This window comes from Xenopus laevis, chromosome 5S (assembly GCF_017654675.1).
Source record: "Xenopus laevis strain J_2021 chromosome 5S, Xenopus_laevis_v10.1, whole genome shotgun sequence".
NCBI lineage: Eukaryota > Metazoa > Chordata > Amphibia > Anura > Pipidae > Xenopus > Xenopus laevis.
This window is the reverse complement of record NC_054380.1, coordinates 137247999-137268219: the sequence shown is the minus strand read 5'-3', so window position 1 is coordinate 137268219 and position 20221 is coordinate 137247999. Positions and strand designations below refer to the sequence as shown.

The 20221-nt window shown below is 41.5% G+C and overlaps 1 protein-coding gene across 2 annotated transcripts in view; it reads right to left on the bottom strand.

Annotated features, from left to right (window-relative positions):
- Window positions 1–1921: 1921 nt before the first annotated feature.
- Window positions 1922–20221, bottom strand: part of fam167a.S (family with sequence similarity 167 member A S homeolog) — a 38914-nt gene continuing 20614 nt past the window's right edge. For both annotated transcript variants that reach the window (XM_041565099.1, XM_018266013.2), the window contains exons 2-3: window positions 12147–12674; window positions 1922–2790 (exon numbers count right to left, since the gene is read on the bottom strand). In XM_041565099.1, coding sequence (XP_041421033.1) covers window positions 2527–2790; window positions 12147–12518 — 636 coding nt within the window. In that variant the 5' untranslated portion in view covers window positions 12519–12674 and the 3' untranslated portion in view covers window positions 1922–2526. The remainder of the gene's footprint in view (window positions 2791–12146; window positions 12675–20221) is intronic.

Sequence of the window (20221 nt, the reverse complement as noted above, 5' to 3'; positions counted from 1 at the left end):
GCTAACAAATAACCTTTGTTATAAAACAATTGTATAAAAGTAAATAAGACAAAAAAGCTTAAAACATCCCCAGCAGATCTCATGTATAGAAAAAGAAGAAAAAAAGAAAGGCAATAACTGGCATTTGTAACAGCTGAAAGAAACATTAAAGGATAAGTAGACCTTAAAAATAAGGGAATATAAAATTGATGAGGGGTCTATTCTAAGCACTTCTGCAATGTACATTCATTATTTATTTTCTTTTGATTGCAAGATATTAAGGGATACATGTACTGTTAATATGAATGAATTTTGTTACAACAGCGCCACCTGCTGGTCAGTTTCCCACCAGTCTGACCAGCAAGTAGTCAAGGAAGTTGTCAGGAGAAAGAAAGAGGCTGATGTTCTTCTGCTTAGGAAAGATGTATAAAAAGGTTTCTAATTTTATTCCTAAACAGAAGAAAATCAGAGCAGCCTCTTTCTTTCTCCTTGACTACTTGGTGGTCAGAAAATGGTGGCGCTGTTGTAACAAAATTCATTCATATTAACAGTACATGTATCCCTTAATATCTTGGAATTTAAAGAAAATAAATAATGAATGTACATTACAGCAGTGTTTAGAGTAGCCCCCCCCTCAATTTTACATTCAGTTATTCTTAAGGTTTACTTATCCTTTAAGGGGAGAACCAGAGTCGGGCCGAGCCCACATTTCTGACCCACGAGATACAAGGTTTTAAACTTTTCTCAATGGACTCCACTACAAGGATTTGAGGGGCCACTGATGAAGTGTAAGAGTACTAAGAGGTGCAACGGTGCACCCAACTTCTTATTTAGGGATAACTTCTCACAGGGTGCCTTGGTGCAGTTTTTGGGATGAGAGAGAGTGGGAGAGAGAGGCATAGGCCACACCTTGAGGACATGAGATGCCCTTGAATTAACAAAGACCCAAGAATCTCCACCCAAGAAATGAAGTGATCAACCAAAATGTAAGACCCCCCACCCTCTAATCTAATGGTTGGATAGGAAAATCCCTTTAGCTGGGTTTTCTGTGTCTCTTGAATGTAACTGCTGATAATGGCACAAATAATGAACAAAACCCAAAGCACAGGCACAACAGCATGTTACTAACTGCCCCCTAACTGTCATGTGTATGTGTCCTAATGACAGTTTTTAGTTGATTTGATTCTATAGAAATGAACGCTCTCCGTTGGACCTAATGAGCCAGTGACCCATCATTACAGTCATTATGTAGAAGGAGGCACTTCCTCATGTTCTTCTGTTATGTCCTAATGTCTCTGCAGAGGGGTCTCTGGCTCAGGCCCAACTTCTGGGCAATGTTTTTAGATATCCTGGGATTGTGTCCCGGCCTGACCCCTACCTGTTACATTCTACTGGATCCATGGACATTGGACTTGGTTTGGAGGACACTCCCATGGTCGGGAAACACTTTGTTTAAATATTATTGTTTGGAAATAGCCAAGAAACATTCATGATCGGTGATTTCCCTTTAAATCAGCAGCAATATGGCAGCTCACAGTTAAAGGGGAACATCCCTCTTTTATTTATTTTTTTTGTTTTTTTTACCAAATGAAGGAAAATAATCCTAAGCAACTTTCCAGTATGGTTTCAAAGATTTCTGTAAATGTAATTGCCATTGAAAAAATGTCTGTCTGTCTTTTTTTTTTTATTTAGCGGCTCTCCAGTTTTGTCCAAATTCCCCTAGCAACCATGCACTGATTTGAATAAGAGACTGGAATATGAATAGGAGAGGCCTGAATAGAAAGATCAGGAATAACGTTTTAATAACAATACATTTGTAGCCTTAGAGAGTGCATTCAATTTTCAGGTGGGGTCAGTGACCCCTGTTTGAAAGCTGGAAAGAGTCAGAAGAAGAAGAAGGCAAATAATTCTAAAACTATATAAAATAAATAATGAAGACCAATTGAACAGTTGGCAAGATTTGGCCATTTTATAACATACTAAAAGTTAACTCAAAGGTGAAACACCCCTTTAACCTTATATTTATAGGGACTTTCAGTGTAATTTAATTGATCGTAATTGCTTTTTATTGGTCAGTACTCAGTACTGTAGACGGCAAGGCTAGAAGGAATTGGTAGGCAAAGGAGGGAGGAAGCAGCAGCCAATCAGAGCATTACAACAGCCACATTTCACATATTAGCTGAGCCAATCACAAACTCTACCTGCGACACAACATGTGAAAGCTCCTCTATAGGCGGATGGGTCCAACTGGTTCCTTTAAAGTCCTACCATTAGGTTTGGTGGGTTGGGGCCCTATTGGTCCCCATTGCAGTGCCCTTATCTGTAATCTGCTGTCGCTTTAATAATGAACTGATCTGAGCAGTTTCTATAACTTGTCCTGACTGGGGCTCAGTTCTATGATATAACCTGGTACAGGCATTTGGGTCGTGTCTATAACTGGTTCTGAAATAAGGCAACAACAACAGGCAATATCCTAATAAAGGTCCATTTAGAAAATTGTTGCGGTTTTGTGCTCTTTGATGCAGGCGATGCTGCTGGGCGGGGGGTCTAACACAGGGAGAACCTCCTAGAGTTGATGTTCATTTTGGTGACCCCAATAAGTTTTAGGGGGGTGGAGAGGCTGAAAGGAGACATGAGGGGGAAATCACACAGCAGGTCGGACAGCTCGTCCCTCTCCTCCATTTCGTAGGTTGCGTCGTTCAGCATGCGCCGGTGCAGGTGACACGTCTGCTCGATCTTCAGTTTGTTGATGTCGCTGCGCAGTCGCATGAGTTGCCTCGCCAGTTGCTGGTCCTGTAGCCGCATCTCTGTCTGAAAGAGACACACGTAAAGCAACAGTCAGTGATATTCTCTGGGTACAGGGGAGCGGCACGGCTATCGTTTATATAGTAGAACCCCCATTTTATGTTTTTCAGGGGACCAGGAAAAAATTACGGGAAAATGTAAAATCAGGGAAATGCGTTAAAGTTAATAACAAGGGTTAAACATTGCAGAGTTAATGTTACACTACGGGGGGCATGTGCGTCTCTGTCGGTCACATACACAACCTAAAGCAATAAGTGATTGGTGCAGGACTGTATAAAGCAATAAGTGATTGGTGCAGGACTGTATAAAGCAATAAGTGATTGGTGCAGGACTGTATAAAGCAATAAGTGATTGGCGCAGGACTGTATAAAGCAATAAGTGATTGGCGCAGGACTGTATAAAGCAATAAGTGATTGGCGCAGGACTGTATAAAGCAATAAGTGATTGGCGCAGGACTGTATAAAGCAATAAGTGATTGGCGCAGGACTGTATAAAGCAATAAGTGATCAGTGCAGGACTGTATAAAGCAATAAGTGATTGGTGCAGGACTGTATAAAGCAATAAGTGATTGGCGCAGGACTGTATAAAGCAATAAGTGATTGGTGCAGGACTGTATAAAGCAATAAGTGATTGGCGCAGGACTGTATAAAGCAATAAGTGATTGGCGCAGGACTGTATAAAGCAATAAGTGATTGGCGCAGGACTGTATAAAGCAATAAGTGATTGGCGCAGGACTGTATAAAGCAATAAGTGATTGGCGCAGGACTGTATAAAGCAATAAGTGATTGGCGCAGGACTGTATAAAGCAATAAGTGATTGGTGCAGGACTGTATAAAGCAATAAGTGATTGGCGCAGGACTGTATAAAGCAATAAGTGATTGGTGCAGGACTGTATAAAGCAATAAGTGATTGGTGCAGGACTGTATAAAGCAATAAGTGATTGGCGCAGGACTGTATAAAGCAATAAGTGATTGGTGCAGGACTGTATAAAGCAATAAGTGATTGGTGCAGGACTGTATAAAGCAATAAGTGATTGGTGCAGGACTGTATAAAGCAATAAGTGATTGGTGCAGGACTGTATAAAGCAATAAGTGATTGGTGCAGGACTGTATAAAGCAATAAGTGATTGGTGCAGGACTGTATAAAGCAATAAGTGATTGGTGCAGGACTGTATAAAGCAATAAGTGATTGGGCGCAGGACTGTATAAGCAATAAGTGATTGGCGCAGGACTGTATAAAGCAATAAGTGATTGGCGCAGGACTGTATAAAGCAATAAGTGATTGGCGCAGGACTGTATAAAGCAATAAGTGATTGGCGCAGGACTGTATAAAGCAATAAGTGATTGGCGCAGGACTGTATAAAGCAATAAGTGATTGGCGCAGGACTGTATAAAGCAATAAGTGATTGGCGCAGGACTGTATAAAGCAATAAGTGATTGGTGCAGGACTGTATAAAGCAATAAGTGATTGGTGCAGGAACTGTATAAAGCAATAAGTGATTGGCGCAGGACTGTATAAAGCAATAAGTGATTGGCGCAGGACTGTATAAAGCAATAAGTGATTGGTGCAGGACTGTATAAAGCAATAAGTGATTGGTGCAGGACTGTATAAAGCAATAAGTGATTGGTGCAGGACTGTATAAAGCAATAAGTGATTGGTGCAGGACTGTATAAAGCAATAAGTGATTGGTGCAGGACTGTATAAAGCAATAAGTGATTGGCGCAGGACTGTATAAAGCAATAAGTGATTGGCGCAGGACTGTATAAAGCAATAAGTGATTGGTGCAGGACTGTATAAAGCAATAAGTGATTGGTGCAGGACTGTATAAAGCAATAAGTGATTGGTGCAGGACTGTATAAAGCAATAAGTGATTGGCGCAGGACTGTATAAAGCAATAAGTGATTGGCGCAGGACTGTATAAAGCAATAAGTGATTGGTGCAGGACTGTATAAAGCAATAAGTGATTGGTGCAGGACTGTATAAAGCAATAAGTGATTGGTGCAGGACTGTATAAAGCAATAAGTGATTGGTGCAGGACTGTATAAAGCAATAAGTGATTGGTGCAGGACTGTATAAAGCAATAAGTGATTGGCGCAGGACTGTATAAAGCAATAAGTGATTGGCGCAGGACTGTAATAAAGCAATAAGTGATTGGCGCAGGACTGTATAAAGCAATAAGTGATTGGCGTCAGGACTGTATAAAGCAATAAGTGATTGGTGCAGGACTGTATAAAGCAATAAGTGATTGGTGCAGGACTGTATAAAGCAATAAGTGATTGGTCGCAGGACTGTATAAAGCAATAAGTGATTGGTGCAGGACTGTATAAAGCAATAAGTGATTGGCGCAGGACTGTATAAAGCAATAGTGATTGGCGCAGGACTGTTAAATATCTAAAGCAATAAGTTGATTGGCGCAGGACTGTATAAAGCAATAAGTGATTGGTGCAGGACTGTATAAAGCAATAAGTGATTGGCGCAGGACTGTATAAGCAATAAGTGATTGGTGCAGGACTGTATAAGCAATAAGTGATTGGTGCAGGACTGTATAAAGCAATAAGTGATTGGTGCAGGACTGTATAAAGCAATAAGTGATTGGTGCAGGACTGTATAAAGCAATAAGTGATTGGTGCAGGACTGTATAAAGCAATAAGTGATTGGTGCAGGACTGTATAAAGCAATAAGTGATTGGCGCAGGACTGTATAAAGCAATAAGTGATTGGCGCAGGACTGTATAAAGCAATAAGTGATTGGTGCAGGACTGTATAAAGCAATAAGTGATTGGCGCAGGACTGTATAAAGCAATAAGTGATTGGCGCAGGACTGTATAAAGCAATAAGTGATTGGCGCAGGACTGTATAAAGCAATAAGTGATTGGCGCAGGACTGTATAAAGCAATAAGTGATTGGCAGGACTGTATAAAGCAATAAGTGATTGGCGCAGGACTGTATAAAGCAATAAGTGATTGGCGCAGGACTGTATAAAGCAATAAGTGATTGGCGCAGGACTGTATAAAGCAATAAGTGATTGGCGCAGGACTGTATAAAGCAATAAGTGATTGGCGCAGAGACTGTATAAAGCAATAAGTGATTGGTGCAGGACTGTATAAAGCAATAAGTGATTGGGCAGGACTGTATAAAGCAATAAGTGATTGGTGCAGGACTGTATAAAGCAATAAGTGATTGGCGCAGGACTGTATAAAGCAATAAGTGATTGGCGGCAGGACTGTATAAAGCAATAAGTGATTGGTGCAGGACTGTATAAGCAATAAGTGATTGGCGCAGGACTGTAATAAAGCAATAAGTGATTGGTGCAGGACTGTATAAAGCAATAAGTGATTGGTGCAGGACTGTATAAAGCAATAAGTGATTGGCGCAGGACTGTATAAAGCAATAAGTGATTGGTGCAGGACTGTATAAAGCAATAAGTGATTGGTGCAGGACTGTATAAAGCAATAAGTGATTGGTGCAGGACTGTATAAAGCAATAAGTGATTGTGCAGGACTGTATAAAGCAATAAGTGATTGGCGCAGGACTGTATAAAGCAATAAGTGATTGGCGTAGGACTGTATAAAGCAATAAGTGATTGGTGCAGGACTGTATAAAGCAATAAGTGATTGGTGCAGGACTGTATAAAGCAATAAGTGATTGGGCAGGACTGTATAAAGCAATAAGTGATTGGCGCAGGACTGTATAAAGCAATAAGTGATTGGCGCAGGACTGTATAAAGCAATAAGTGATTGCAGGACTGTATAAAGCAATAAGTGATTGGTGCAGGACTGTATAAAGCAATAAGTGATTGGTGCAGGACTGTATAAAGCAATAAGTGATTGGTGCAGGACTGTATAAAGCAATAAGTGATTGGTGCAGGACTGTATAAAGCAATAAGTGATTGGTGCAGGACTGTATTAAAGCAATAAGTGATTGGCGGCAGGACTGTATAAAGCAATAAGTGATTGGCGCAGGACTGTATAAAGCAATAAGTGATTGGCGTAGGACTGTATAAAGCAATAAGTGATTGGTGCAGGACTGTATAAGCAATAAGTGATTGGCTCAGGACTGTATAAAGCAATAAGTGATTGGTGCAGGACTGTATAAAGCAATAAGTGATTGGTGCAGGACTGTATAAAGCAATAAGTGATTGGTGGCAGGACTGTATAAAGCAATAAGTGATTGGTGCAGGACTGTATAAAGCAATAAGTGATTGGCGTCAGGACTGTATAAAGCAATAAGTGATTGGCGCAGGACTGTATAAAGCAATAAGGTGATTGGCGCAGGACTGTATAAAGCAATAAGTGATTGGTGCAGGACTGTATAAAGCAATAAGTGATTGGTGCAGGACTGTATAAAGCAATAAGTGATTGGTGCAGGACTGTATAAAGCAATAAGTGATTGGTGCAGGACTGTATAAAGCAATAAGTGATTGGCGCAGGACTGTATAAAGCAATAAGTGATTGGCGCAGGACTGTATAAAGCAATAAGTGATTGGCGTAGGACTGTATAAAGCAATAAGTGATTGGTGCAGGACTGTATAAAGCAATAAGTGATTGGCTCAGGACTGTATAAAGCAATAAGTGATTGGTGCAGGACTGTATAAAGCAATAAGTGATTGGTGCAGGACTGTATAAAGCAATAAGTGATTGGTGCAGGACTGTATAAAGCAATAAGTGATTGGTGCAGGACTGTATAAAGCAATAAGTGATTGGCGCAGGACTGTATAAAGCAATAAGTGATTGGCGCAGGACTGTATAAAGCAATAAGTGATTGGCGTAGGACTGTATAAAGCAATAAGTGATTGGTGCAGGACTGTATAAAGCAATAAGTGATTGGTGCAGGACTGTATAAAGCAATAAGTGATTGGCGCAGGACTGTATAAAGCAATAAGTGATTGGCGTAGGACTGTATAAAGCAATAAGTGATTGGCGCAGGACTGTATAAAGCAATAAGTGATTGGTGCAGGACTGTATAAAGCAATAAGTGATTGGCGCAGGACTGTATGAAGCAATAAGTGATTGGTGCAGGACTGTATAAAGCAATAAGTGATTGGTGCAGGACTGTATAAAGCAATAAGTGATTGGTGCAGGACTGTATAAGGGGGCAGACTCATTGCAATTGACCATTTAAAGGCAGAACCAATGCAACATATACATCTGGTTAGTATTTTACCCTCTCAAATGCGGAAAACTTAAAATCAGGGGACTTAAAATTGAGTTTTTATTGTATATCATTTGCTGGAAAATAAAAAGGAATTTTAGCTCCTTAATGAAGGTCACATACCTAAGCTTTCCCAAACCTGCCCCAATTATGGCCAAACTTTACCCCCAACCCAACAAACCCCACCCACTTCCCAAGCCCCACCCCTTTCATAACCTGCAAACTGCTCTTTTCCAATTCCAGGGCCTCCCTTTGCCATAGGGCCCCTGACTCCAGTGCCCCCTTTATGCCCATCATGGTATAATGAGTGTCTGTATAAGGTACAGTAAAACACAGAATCCATAGTCTGAAAAAAAACAGGGGTCCCTAGCCCCTGTGGGACCCACTGACCCAGACCCGCCCGAACGCATAAAGAAATGATGCTCATAAAGCAGGTAGAGATGCGGGATTTGTGGCTGGGGGTCCCTGATGTAGCAGCCCCAGTGGGCCCAGACCCCCTCAGTCCAACCCTGTCCGTAATAGTTGGGGGTCATACCCTAGAGTGGGCCAAATCAATGGAAGGGAGGCAATCTTGTATTTGGGTACTGCAGGAACAGTGTATTTGTTGAGTTGGAGATTTTTGGGGTCCAAAAAGTAGGAACCTCTGCTTTGTTAGAGACTTCCACTGTGGTCTGGACACGGGCAGGCCCATTTATCAAAGTCCAAATTTATCTCAATATTTTCTGAAAACAGGTTTTTTTCTCTGTATTTATCAATACACTTTCCCGAAAGTTTTGTTTGCGGGAAAAAGCCATAAAAAATCGTGAAAAAAAAACAAATCGTACAACTTGTATGGATTTTCCACCCGAAAACTCCAACAAAAAAACCCAACAAAATCTTTGGATTATTGCACGAAACCCAGTGCAGATGGGGAGGCTTATCAAAGTCTGAATTTATTTCAATATTTTCTGAAAACAACTCTGACCAAATCTGAAAAAAGCGTGGAAAAATATATTTTTTTCGGATTTTCCACCTGGAACCCAGCGAAAATATCTCCGGGACTTCTCCCATTTACTTATATGCAACATCGGCACGTCTGAGATGCCGGATTTTCGGATTCGGACTTTTTCTATCCTCAGAGTATAATAGATCCCGAAAAATTTGTTTTTTTTCTTACTAAAAATTCAGATTTTATACTAAAGAAAGACAATTTTTTTCAGGCATTCAGAGTTTAGTAAATAACTAGTGAACTTGAAGATAAACGGTTGCTAGAGTAATTGTTTGCTCAATTTTTCTTTGGTTTTAGTAAATAACCCCCCTATTATCAGTTTTGTAACCACATTTAACAAATGATTTTATTTCAAGCCTCTTCATTGTGGCCATTGCAGTTCTGGAGTATCCGCAATAGCAACATCTAGTCCCAAGTTTATATTGATTGTCTTGCAGCCCGTGCCCCTCATCAGTTGGATCCTTGTAGGGGGGGGTAGCCCCAAAATTAGTATATTTCAGTATTTTCATTATATGCAAAGCACTGGGGTAACACACAGATCTCACTCATAAAACTATTGATCCCTGTTTCTAAAACCGCCAGATTGAGCTCTGATTCTCCCAGAGGGGTTGGAGGCTAGAGCTGCGGCAGCAAAGAAAGATTCCTTTTATTTCTGGAATAAATCTCAAATGACTTTATTTTCATTCACAAAGGAGAAGTGACATTTAATTCCTTTGTTCTAGGCCTGAAATGCCCCCCCCCTGCTCTGCCAGCCCTCGGCACCGTCACACAGACGCCCGAATCAGATGGGGGAGTTGCAGAGACATTAGAGAGAATGGCAGGGGCAGGAATAGGGTTGCCATCTAGCCGGTATTTTAAATTTTTTAAAATGATGGTTGATCCCAATGTTATTAATAGGGAATAAAGATAAATATATAGGAAGGTCAGTGATCCCAATGTTATTAATAGGGAATAAAGATAAATATATAGGAAGGTCAGTGATCCCAATGTTATTAATAGGGAATAAAGATAAATATATAGGAAGGTCAGTGATCCCAAGGTCATATGTCTCCTTTGCATTAGCTACATTACCCCCTCTCCATCATGGTCACCCCCATTTCTGCTTTCTGCATTTCTTTCCCCAAGCGGCTCCAAAATTCGCTTATCTTGAACAGTATGAATTGTACAGAAAGTTCTCCGTCTCCTCCCCTACAGCACAATAATGCCGTGTATTTATGTACAATTACTATGTAGCAACATTGGGTAAATGTATTCCTGAGAGTTATAATTAGGATAATGAATGGCGGCACCCCAAGCCAACTATATAGCCATTATAATAAACACTGTCAGTCTCCAGCTGAGAAGGAATAAGATAATTAGATTTTAATGCCAAATTCCTTGGAGAGACCCAGATTTTAGAAAATTCGACCGCAATTGTACAAATAAATTGGAATCTTGTGTTTATGGGATTATGAGCCGCCTGTCAGACAAACCATCAGCCTAAAATCATGTTTGTAATGGAAATGCAGCTTCTACCTTTCTCGTGTAGGTTGACGCTTGGGGCTCAGTCTGATGGACAGTTATGGTGAGAATTGGCCTATATCTGTACTTGGAGGGTGGATTTTCAAGAGAGGCCACATCCAAAGTTTGGACCTTCAAGGTGGGTTCTCTCAAAAGGCTGGTCATTCAAGGGTGGGCCCTGTTCCAACACTGGACCTTCAAGGGTGGGCCCTGTACAAAGCCTGGACTTTCAAGGACAGGCCCTGCCCAAAGACTAGACCTTCCAGGGTGGGCACTATCCAAAGCATGGGCCTTCAAGGTTGGGTCCTGTCCAAAGGCTGGACCTTCAAAGCTGATCCTGTCCAAAGGTTGGACCTTCAAGGTTGGGATGTGTCTAAAGGTTGACCTTCAAAGGTGGCCCCTGTCCAAAGTCTGGAATTTCAAGTTTGGGCCCTGTCCAAAGACTGAACCTTCAAGGGAGGGGCCTATCCATGTCAGGCTTAAAATGAAAATGCAATGGAACCAGACAGGGTGGGAGATGGGAGGTTTATCTGTTTTCTGTAAGAGCTCATGTATCTTCTCCTGAGGGGCAGTTGCTGTATGTGCTGTATGTGCCCACCTGCAGGTGTGTTGCCTGGGGCAAGACAGAAGTCAAGGAAGGTATCAATGCTCTACAGCACGTCAGTATTTTAGGAGTCACAAAGGAACCGGATCCAGGCCCCTCAGGGTTTTGGAAAGAAATCTAATAAGCCAACTTGCTATATGTATATTTACTGAAGATTAGATAGACCAAAGTACATTTGTTTTATCACAGAATAAGTATGTCAGTTGCACAGCATGTATCATACAGATGCACTTACCAATACTGACTTTTATAGTCGGAACATTATTTTATATGTGTATTCGTGAACTGTTATGGAAGAAATCTCCTCATTCCATAAGACCGATTGTATTAGAACCTTGCCAAATAAAGCAGTTATGTCACCAGAGAGATCTTTAAAACACACCTTATGAAATTCCTGCTTTGTACTGAATCCCAACCAGAGGCAAATAAGAGGCGGGTGGGTGTTATTCTGTCCTTCCTTAAGCAGATAGAATCCCCTCCTGTTTCCTAAGACATTTGAGAGACTGAGTGGGTGGCAGCCTTGCTCAAGGCTAAAGAGTAGGTACCACAATCTCCTGCTTAATTAAAGGTGGCCATAGATGTAGAGATCCGCTTGTTTGCAGCGCCGGATTTCTTTTCCAGCCACCCCTTGGCCGCGCGGTCTGACCAGGCGGCCGCGCGGTCCTAGCGCCCTCCTTCCCAGCGCGCCGGCGAAAAACCGCTGGTGTAGTTGAATCGGGACGCGAACATCCCCATAATGTGGCTGGGCGGCATGCCGCCCCTATTTTTTGCCGCCCTAGGCCCGGGCCTATCCGGCCTTGCCGCAAATCCGGGCCTGCTTGTTTGGCGATCTCTCCCCGATATGACCACATTGAAGTGAGCGATAACGGGGGCGGTCGGATTGCAGGACTGCATAGATGCGGCCGCGATCCGACAGGATTTTTTAACCTGCCCGAGATATCGATCAGGGAAGCCCGTCGGATGGCCCCACACATGGGCCAATATGCTGCCGACTCGGTTTGTCGGCAGATTTTATTGGCCCGTATATGGGGGCCTTAAGAGTGAAACTTCTTTCTAAAACAGTGAAGGTTCTTAAATTTATATGCATGATTTGGGAATGGGGGTAAGATGAGTTACTTACCAGTTCCTTCCGTAGCCAGTTTAGAGCTTCATCAATATTATCAAACCCATTTATTTTCCTGGAACCAATATCAGTCTCCTTTGGAACACTTGAGTCCAGCTGGACCCGTTCTATGTTCTGAGTAAAAGGTTCCTCTCCATCTCTTGGCTGCTGGTTCACCTGTGGTGGTTCTTCTGGTGGTGGCTTTGGGCTTTTCCATGTTTGGTCTTCAAGCTTTGCTCTCCATTCTATATAAGAAGGTCTCCTAGTCTCCAATCTCAGCTTCTCTGTTAGGGCCTTTAGGCTTTTAAGGTGGTCATCATGAGGAGGCGGCACTAAAGTGGTATCAGTTTCATTGTCAACATCCTCAATTTGTATATTTGGTAAGGACATGTTGCTGGTTGGGAGCTCGGCACCAGGGAATGATAAAATACAAGTGCTTTAGTTCATTTTGCACCCCTCGTTCCTCTCCTTTTCATGAAACGGCCTCCAGTTAACCTAAAATTTACTTGCGTTGACTCATCTGTTTGATTGCAGAGTGCGGCATATCTAAAATAACAAAGTGTTGTATAACTTCATTAAATCATGATTAGGCTGATGGATAAAATTACAGAAGTAAAAAAAAAATTAAGTTATCATTTAAATGAATCTGGGATGAGGCATTTCTTCCTTTCAGTGTGGATTAAGTGATTGGGGAGAGTGAAAGGCATCAGCGAGTGTGTGATTGCTCAGTGTTAGATATTCCATGAGACGGAGAAGAATAATGAGTTTGCATTGGTATGTGCGGCACATGTCTGGATATAGTCGTGTTCAGAAATAACACAGGCCGATTGTTAATGACAAAGTTGCTTTAAATCTTTTGATTTGGCTTCTGTGCAATTAAATAGAGAGGTTAAGTCACTAGGAGGTTTATCAGTCTCAACAGGCCTAGAACATGGCATGGCCAAACATCTTAATTCATATTATTATATAGGATATCGCTGAAGCTTATATTATCAGATGCCTTAAAATTTGATCTTCCCAGAACACATAGAGAAACCCATTAGGACCTGTTTGCTGTCGATCCACAACCTGATGTTACAAGTTTTATCTGGAGCTACATTGCTTGTAATGGTCTCTGGAGGTATTACTCAGTTCAATATGCAGCATCAATATCATATATAACACACAAGATCTACTGGCGTTTATTACTGGGAATATAGACTATTTCTTTCATAGTTGTAACTGCAGGACTGTAGCAGTGGGACTGTGGGTTAGCAGGTATAGGGAAAGTCTCTTTCAATTCCATATAAATGTAGGGACCCATAGGGTTAATTCCTTACAGTCGAAACCACATGTCTGGAAATCCCCTGGATTTGAGCTACAGGGTCTACCTAAAGCCTTGGCAGGGGCAGAAGCCCTTGTGCCTGTGCAGCATGGCAGATACCGGAGGGTGTCACTAGATGTCGCTGCTGCACCACTTTTCTATAAATAGGAGATGCCATGTGCTCATGATTGGATTTGCTGATTTTACTTCACTGAGGACAGAGTGGGAGTAAGAATCTGGCCGCCAAGATTTAGGGGCAGGAGGCCTCAGCCTGGGAGCTGGACCAGGAGGGTCTAAAGCTCCTGATTTCCAAATCTGGATTTCTGAGTGCTTGCGCTATGGAGAGTATTGGGAGCTGTAGTTCTGCAGAGGAGGAATTCTGCGTGCTCGCGCTATATAGTTACATAGTTACATAGTTAAATTGGGTTGAAAAAAGACAAAGTCCATCAAGTTCAACCCCTCCAAATGAAAACCCAGCATCCATACACACACCCCTCCCTACTTTTAATTAAATTCTATATACCCATATCTATACTAACTATAGAGCTTAGTATCACAATAGCCTTTGATATTATGTCTGTCCAAAAAATCATCCAAGCCATTCTTAGGCATTAACTGAATCAGCCATCACAACATCATCCGGCAGTGCATTCCCCAACCTCACTGTCCTGACTGTGATGAACCCCCTACTCTGTTCCTTTAAATGAAACTTCTTTTCCTCTAGTCTGAAGGGGGGGCCTCTGGTACGTGATTCTCTTTATGTGTAAAAAGGTCCCCTGCTATTTGTCTATAATGTCCTCTAATGTACTTGTAAAGTCTAATCATGTCCCCTCGCAAGCGCCTTTTTTCCAGAGAAAACAACCCCAACCTTGTCAGTCTCCCCTCATAATTTAACCCTTCCCTCCCTCTAACCAATTTAGTTGCACGTCTCTGCACTCTCTCCAGCTCATTTATATCCCTCTTAAGGACTGGAGTCCAAAACTGCCCCCATACTCCAGATGAGGCCTCACCAGGGACCTATAAAGAGACAGAATTATGTTTCATCCCTTAAGTTAAAGGATAAGTAAACCTTAAAAATAAGTGAATGTAAAATTGATGAGGGGGCTATTCTAAGCACTTCTGCAATGTACATTCATTATTTATTTTCTTTTAATTCCAAGATATTAAGCGATACATGTGCTGTTAATATGAATGAATTTTGTTACAACAGCGCCACCTGCTGGTCATTTTCCCACCAGTCTGACCAGCAAGTAGTCAAGGAAGTTGTCAGGAGAAAGAAAGAGGCTGTTCTGATGTTCTTCTGCTTAGGAAAACAATTAGAAACCTTTAGATAACTGTTCTCACATCTTTCCTAAGCAGAAGAAGTGCTTAGAATAGCCCCCTCATCAGTTTTACGTTCACTTATTTTAAAGGTTTACTTATCCTTTAATGACCTTTTTTTTATGCAAGACAGAACTTTATTTGCTTTAGCAGCCACAGAATGACACTGCCCAGAATTAGACAACGTGTTATCTACAAAAACCCCAAGATCCTTCTCATTTAAGGAAACTCCCAACACACTGCCATTTAGTGTATAACTTGAATTTATATTATTTTTGCCAAAGTGCATAACCTGCATTTATCAACATTGAACCTCATTTTCCAGTTTGCTGCCCAGTTTCCCAACTTAGACAAATCACTGTGCAAAGTGACAGCATCCTGCATGGAACCTATAGTTCTGCACAATTTAGTATCATCTGCAAAAATAGAAACAGTACTTTCAATGCCCACCTCCAGGTCATTAATAAACAAGTTGAAAAGCAAGGGACCTAGTATAGAGCCCTGCGGTACTCCACTAACAACAATGGTCCAATTAGAAAATGTTCCATTTACCACCACTCTTTGTAGTCTATCTTTAAGCCAGTTCTCTATCCAGGTACAAATACTATGTTCCAGGCCAACATTCCTTAATTTAACCAGTAACCTTTTGTGTGGCACTGTATCAAATGCTTTAGCAAAGTCTATGTAAATCACATCCACTGCCATCCCAGAATCAAGGTCTCTACTTACCTTCTCATAAAAAGAAATTAAGTTAGTCTGGCAAGATCTATTATGCATAAAACCATGCTGGAACAAACTCATAGTATTATGATTTGCTATGAAGTCCAGTATCTTATCCTTTATTAACCCTTCAAAAAGCTTTCCTACCACTGACGTCAGACTAACTGGCCTATAGTTTTGAGGCTGAGAACGGGATCCTTTTTTGAATAGAGGCACCACATTAGCAATTCGCCAGTCTCTCAGCACTATGCCAGATCTCAATGAATCCTGAAAAATTAAGTAGAGGTTTGGCAATCACAGAGCTAAGCTCGCTAAGTACCCTGGGATGAATACCACCTGGCCCCGGACCTTTGTTAATCTTAACATGTTTTATAGACAGCGTTGGGAGCTGGTTGTGAGGAGTAAAGGGGGTTTATCGTGACCATGCTATGGACAGTGCTGGAAGCAATACCCTGAAGGTTTAAAGCAAGGTGTGTGCTCTGCAAGGAGAGCCTGGAGTTTCTAAGGACTTCATCACTATGGATGCCTGTTCCAGCTCTGGAGGAACCTACCCATCTGAGTGACTCCCTCGGGTGAGTTGTGCCTGAGGGAGGGTAGAAAAAGAATAAGGATTCAGCGTATCTCCTGTTTGTGAGACAGGCTACTTGTGTGCCTGCCACGTGGGAGCCAATATCTTGTCCAGTGGGAAAGGTATTTGGGGCAGGTAGCGCTACCTGGGGACAATTGTGCTCTTTTGGAGAAAAGGGATTAAGACTATTTATTTGCCAAAGGAGTTGCGGGACTTTGTCTGCTACGGAGGGCCAGGACTGGACTTGCATACATTCCCAGGGTAGTGGGTCAATAAATATGTAAATGTATTTTACTTTGCCTTTCTCTAACATAAAGTTATTTGTTATACAGTACTTTGTGTGTTGACTGTTTTTCCTAATGGGGCCACCTGCAGGTGTATTCCCAGATCCCATTAGGTGGAGGCACTGCCATGAGAAGAATTCCCAGTACCCTTTCACTTAGCAAAGGGGACTCAGGACCTGCATTGGTAAGAAAAAATTGATGTATAACCTTTGGCACAGGGGGGTGGCCAAAAAGGGGTTACATAAGAAAGTGGAATAAATGTCTGTTCCTAAGTAGAGGATACAAGTCATAGAGAGAGATCAATATTAGAGATGCGAGGAAGGAATTCTGCTGGATTGTAAATCACTTTTGTTATGAAGAGAACTTAAATTATTTTCCAGTGGAAACAAACAAGTGTCCATCACTCACACCTCCTCATTCAACTCCCAGACACAGTCACTTCCTCATTTTGCTGTTTATCACAAGTTCCAATAAACATGATATATGGCCCCGGAGCTTGGGCCCCTGCTCATCAGTTGAGCAACAAAGACAGATATAGCTGCAGGTTAATGAACAGAGAGGGAAAGACTGGCTGGTTACTGGTTACGTAATTCGGAGCCATATCTAAGGACCACTCTACCTGGTTACATTATTTGCATTTATCTAATTGAAGAGTAGAATTTAAAACGATTCTCCTTGCACTGAGCACTTGCATCCGGGGTCTTACTGTGCTTTGCGCCTTGTGCTGGATTTAAAATTGGGTTTGGGGTGCAGAGAGCAGCGCTGATGGGTGTAAGGAATCCAGGTCAGGGCAGAAGTTAGAGAAGACGGGGTCAGGGGTAATGCTTTAACTAAACCAGGGGTGTTTAAACTGTGTGCTGTCATACCTTGGGCTGTTGTGTGTCAGTTACAGTTAGATATAAACACATGTTGCAGATGTAAGTGTATATGACTGATGCATCACATTTCCTTTTGCAATTTAACCTGTATTTACACCTTTGATGCTAGGGGCCAAAGAAAGATGCCCTTTGTTCTTTAACCGTAAAGAAGAAGGAAAGGCTAAAAGTAAGTAAGCTTTATCGTATAGGTCTATATAAATACACCAGTAAACCCTAAAAGAAATTCTGCTCCGAGTCCTCTGTCAAAAGAAACAGCACATTTCTTTCCTTCTATTGTGTACTCATGGGCTTCTGTATCAGACTTCCTGTTTTCAGCTTAAACCTCCAGGGCTAGGGCTTGAGCATGCTCAGTTTGCTTCTCTCTCCCTCTCCCCCTCCCTCCTCCCAGCCCTGCTGTAATCTGAGCCCATAGCTATGAGTGAGCAGGGAGAGACTCAGGCAGGAAGTGATGTCACACCAAGCCAATATGGCAGCTGCTATCCTAAACAAACAGAGAGTTTCTAGAGCTGTTTACTCAGGTATGGGAAAACATTCTACAGAATAAATATAGTGTTACAACTTGCCCTTTTGTGGCTAAGCTATTTGCAATAAACTGCCTCTGTAGATTTCCTTCTCCTTTAAGGCCAATGGTACTTGTAGAAAATGTGTCACTGTTTTGTCGGGCAGGTAACACAGTTCTACTAATTACCCAGGGTGACAAACCCCACGGAATTGCCCCATTGCCCTAAATCTACCCGAATTCTGTGAAACCCAGAAGGAGCCTGAAACCTTGGGCTACAGGGTAATCCCCTTATGGTACAAAGTGGCAGCAGCTATGAGTAGGCAGAGGCGAGAACCACAAGGTTATATTGTTCTCATATATTGATTCTTACAATTTGTCCTGTACTTAAAGTTCAGTAAGTGGATCAGTTTACAGAAACACAATGGGACACTTAGCAATGAGGACACCGGCTTGTGTTTTCTGTTTGGGAACAAGAGGACGTCATTGTGCTTTTCAGTACTGTATGTCCCCAAGGTCAGGTGAAGGCGGCTCCTCTGTCTGCAGCCTGGGAAAACCCTTGGAACATAGACAGGTGCACAGTAATACAGGTATGGGATCTGTTATCTGGAAACCTGTTATCCAGAAAGCTCCAAATTACGGACAGGCCGTCTCCCATAAAGTCAATTTTATCCAAAGATTCAATTTCCTTAAAAAGATTTCCTTTTTCTCTGTAATAATAAAACAGTCGCTTGTACTTGATCCCAAATAAGATATACTGTAATTAATCTTTAATGGAGGCAAATCCAGCCTATTTAGTTTATTTAATGTTTATATGATGTTTTTAGCAGACTTAAAGGATAAGTAAACTAGGGATGCACTGAATTCACTATCCTTCACAATAGATTTGGCCAAATCCCGAACTGAATCCTAATTTGCATATGCAAATTAGGGATGGGAAGGGTAAAACAGGTTAAAAGGGCAGAATCCTGGCTAAATCCCAAACCGAATCCTGGATTCGGTACATCCCTAAAGTAAACTTTAAAAATAAGTGAATGTAAAATTGATGAGGGGCTATTCTAAGCACTTCTGCAATGTACATTCATTATTTATTTTCTTTTAATTCCAAGATATTAAGGGATACACGTACTGTTAATATGAATGAATTTTGTTCAATGACCAGCAGGTGGCCCTGTTGTAACAAAATTCATTCATATTACCAGTACACATATCCCTTAATATCTTGGAATTAAAAGAAAATAAAACAATGAATGTACATTGCAGAAGTGCTTAGAATAGCCCCCTCATTAATTTTACATTCACTTATTTTTAAGGTTTACTTCTACTACTACCTTTAAGGCAGGGGTCCCCAACCATTTTTTACCCGTAAGCCACATGTAATGTGAGAAAAGTCAAAGAGCAACACAAGCATGAAAAAAGTACCTGGAGATGCCAAATAAGGGCTATAATTGGCTATTTACTAGCCCCTATATGGACTGGCAGCCAAAAGGAGGCTCTACATTGCAGTACACTTAGTTTTTATGCAATTAAAACTTGCCTCCAAGTCTGGAATCCAAAAATGAGCACCTGCTTTGAGGCCACTGGGAGCAACGTACAAGGGGTTGGTGAGCAACATGTTACTCAAGAGCCACTGGTTGGGGATCACTGCGCTAAGGTATGAAGATCCAAATTATGGAAAGATCCGTTATCAGGAAAACCCCAGGTCCCGAGCATTCTGGATAACAGGTCCCATACATGTAGAAGAAAAACAGAAAGGGTATAGGCTCACCCACTTGGGCCCAGTGGCATGTCTATATTAGGGTGACAGCCTGACCCCAGTTCATATGCCCAGTTGCATTGTCAGGCCAATCAGAACGAAGTGTTGATTCCAACAGAGTAAATAGCACTGGTGCCATTAATGCTAATCATGGCTAAATATGTAATAAAAGACCTTCCTATTGTGGCATCATTATTAATATCCATATTGTCCAAATTGACATCTGAGAACACAATCTCAGTTTATCACGGGAGCAGATAAATAAATTATTAGGCAAACAGGCAATATTGATTTTGGAGAAAGCATTAACTGCATTAAGTTTGGCTGTGGGAGAAGAAGAAGCAAATTCTTTCTAATAATGAAAGTATCACAAAATATTTTACATTGCCACAGGTTTTCTTGGCAGGAACGCTCGGCTCCTCACACGTCTAAATCAATGTTTATTTTTAGAATGGATTTTCTTACCAAGCCCCAACCTTCATTCAGAAAGCAACCGGATTCCTGTGATCGGCAACATTTATCCAAATCCCAATGAGACTTAAAACACCCAAATGTATCTGTGTTATTTCTACTGGGTCTATGGGGTGGACATTTAATTTATTACATAGATCAGTCGCCATGTAATACCATGGTTTCTTAAAGGGATACTGTCATGGGAAAAAACATTTTTTTCAAAATGAATCAGTTAATAGTGCTGCTCCAGTAGAATTCTGCACTGAAATCCATTTCTCAAAAGAGCAAACAGATTTTTTTATATTCAATTTT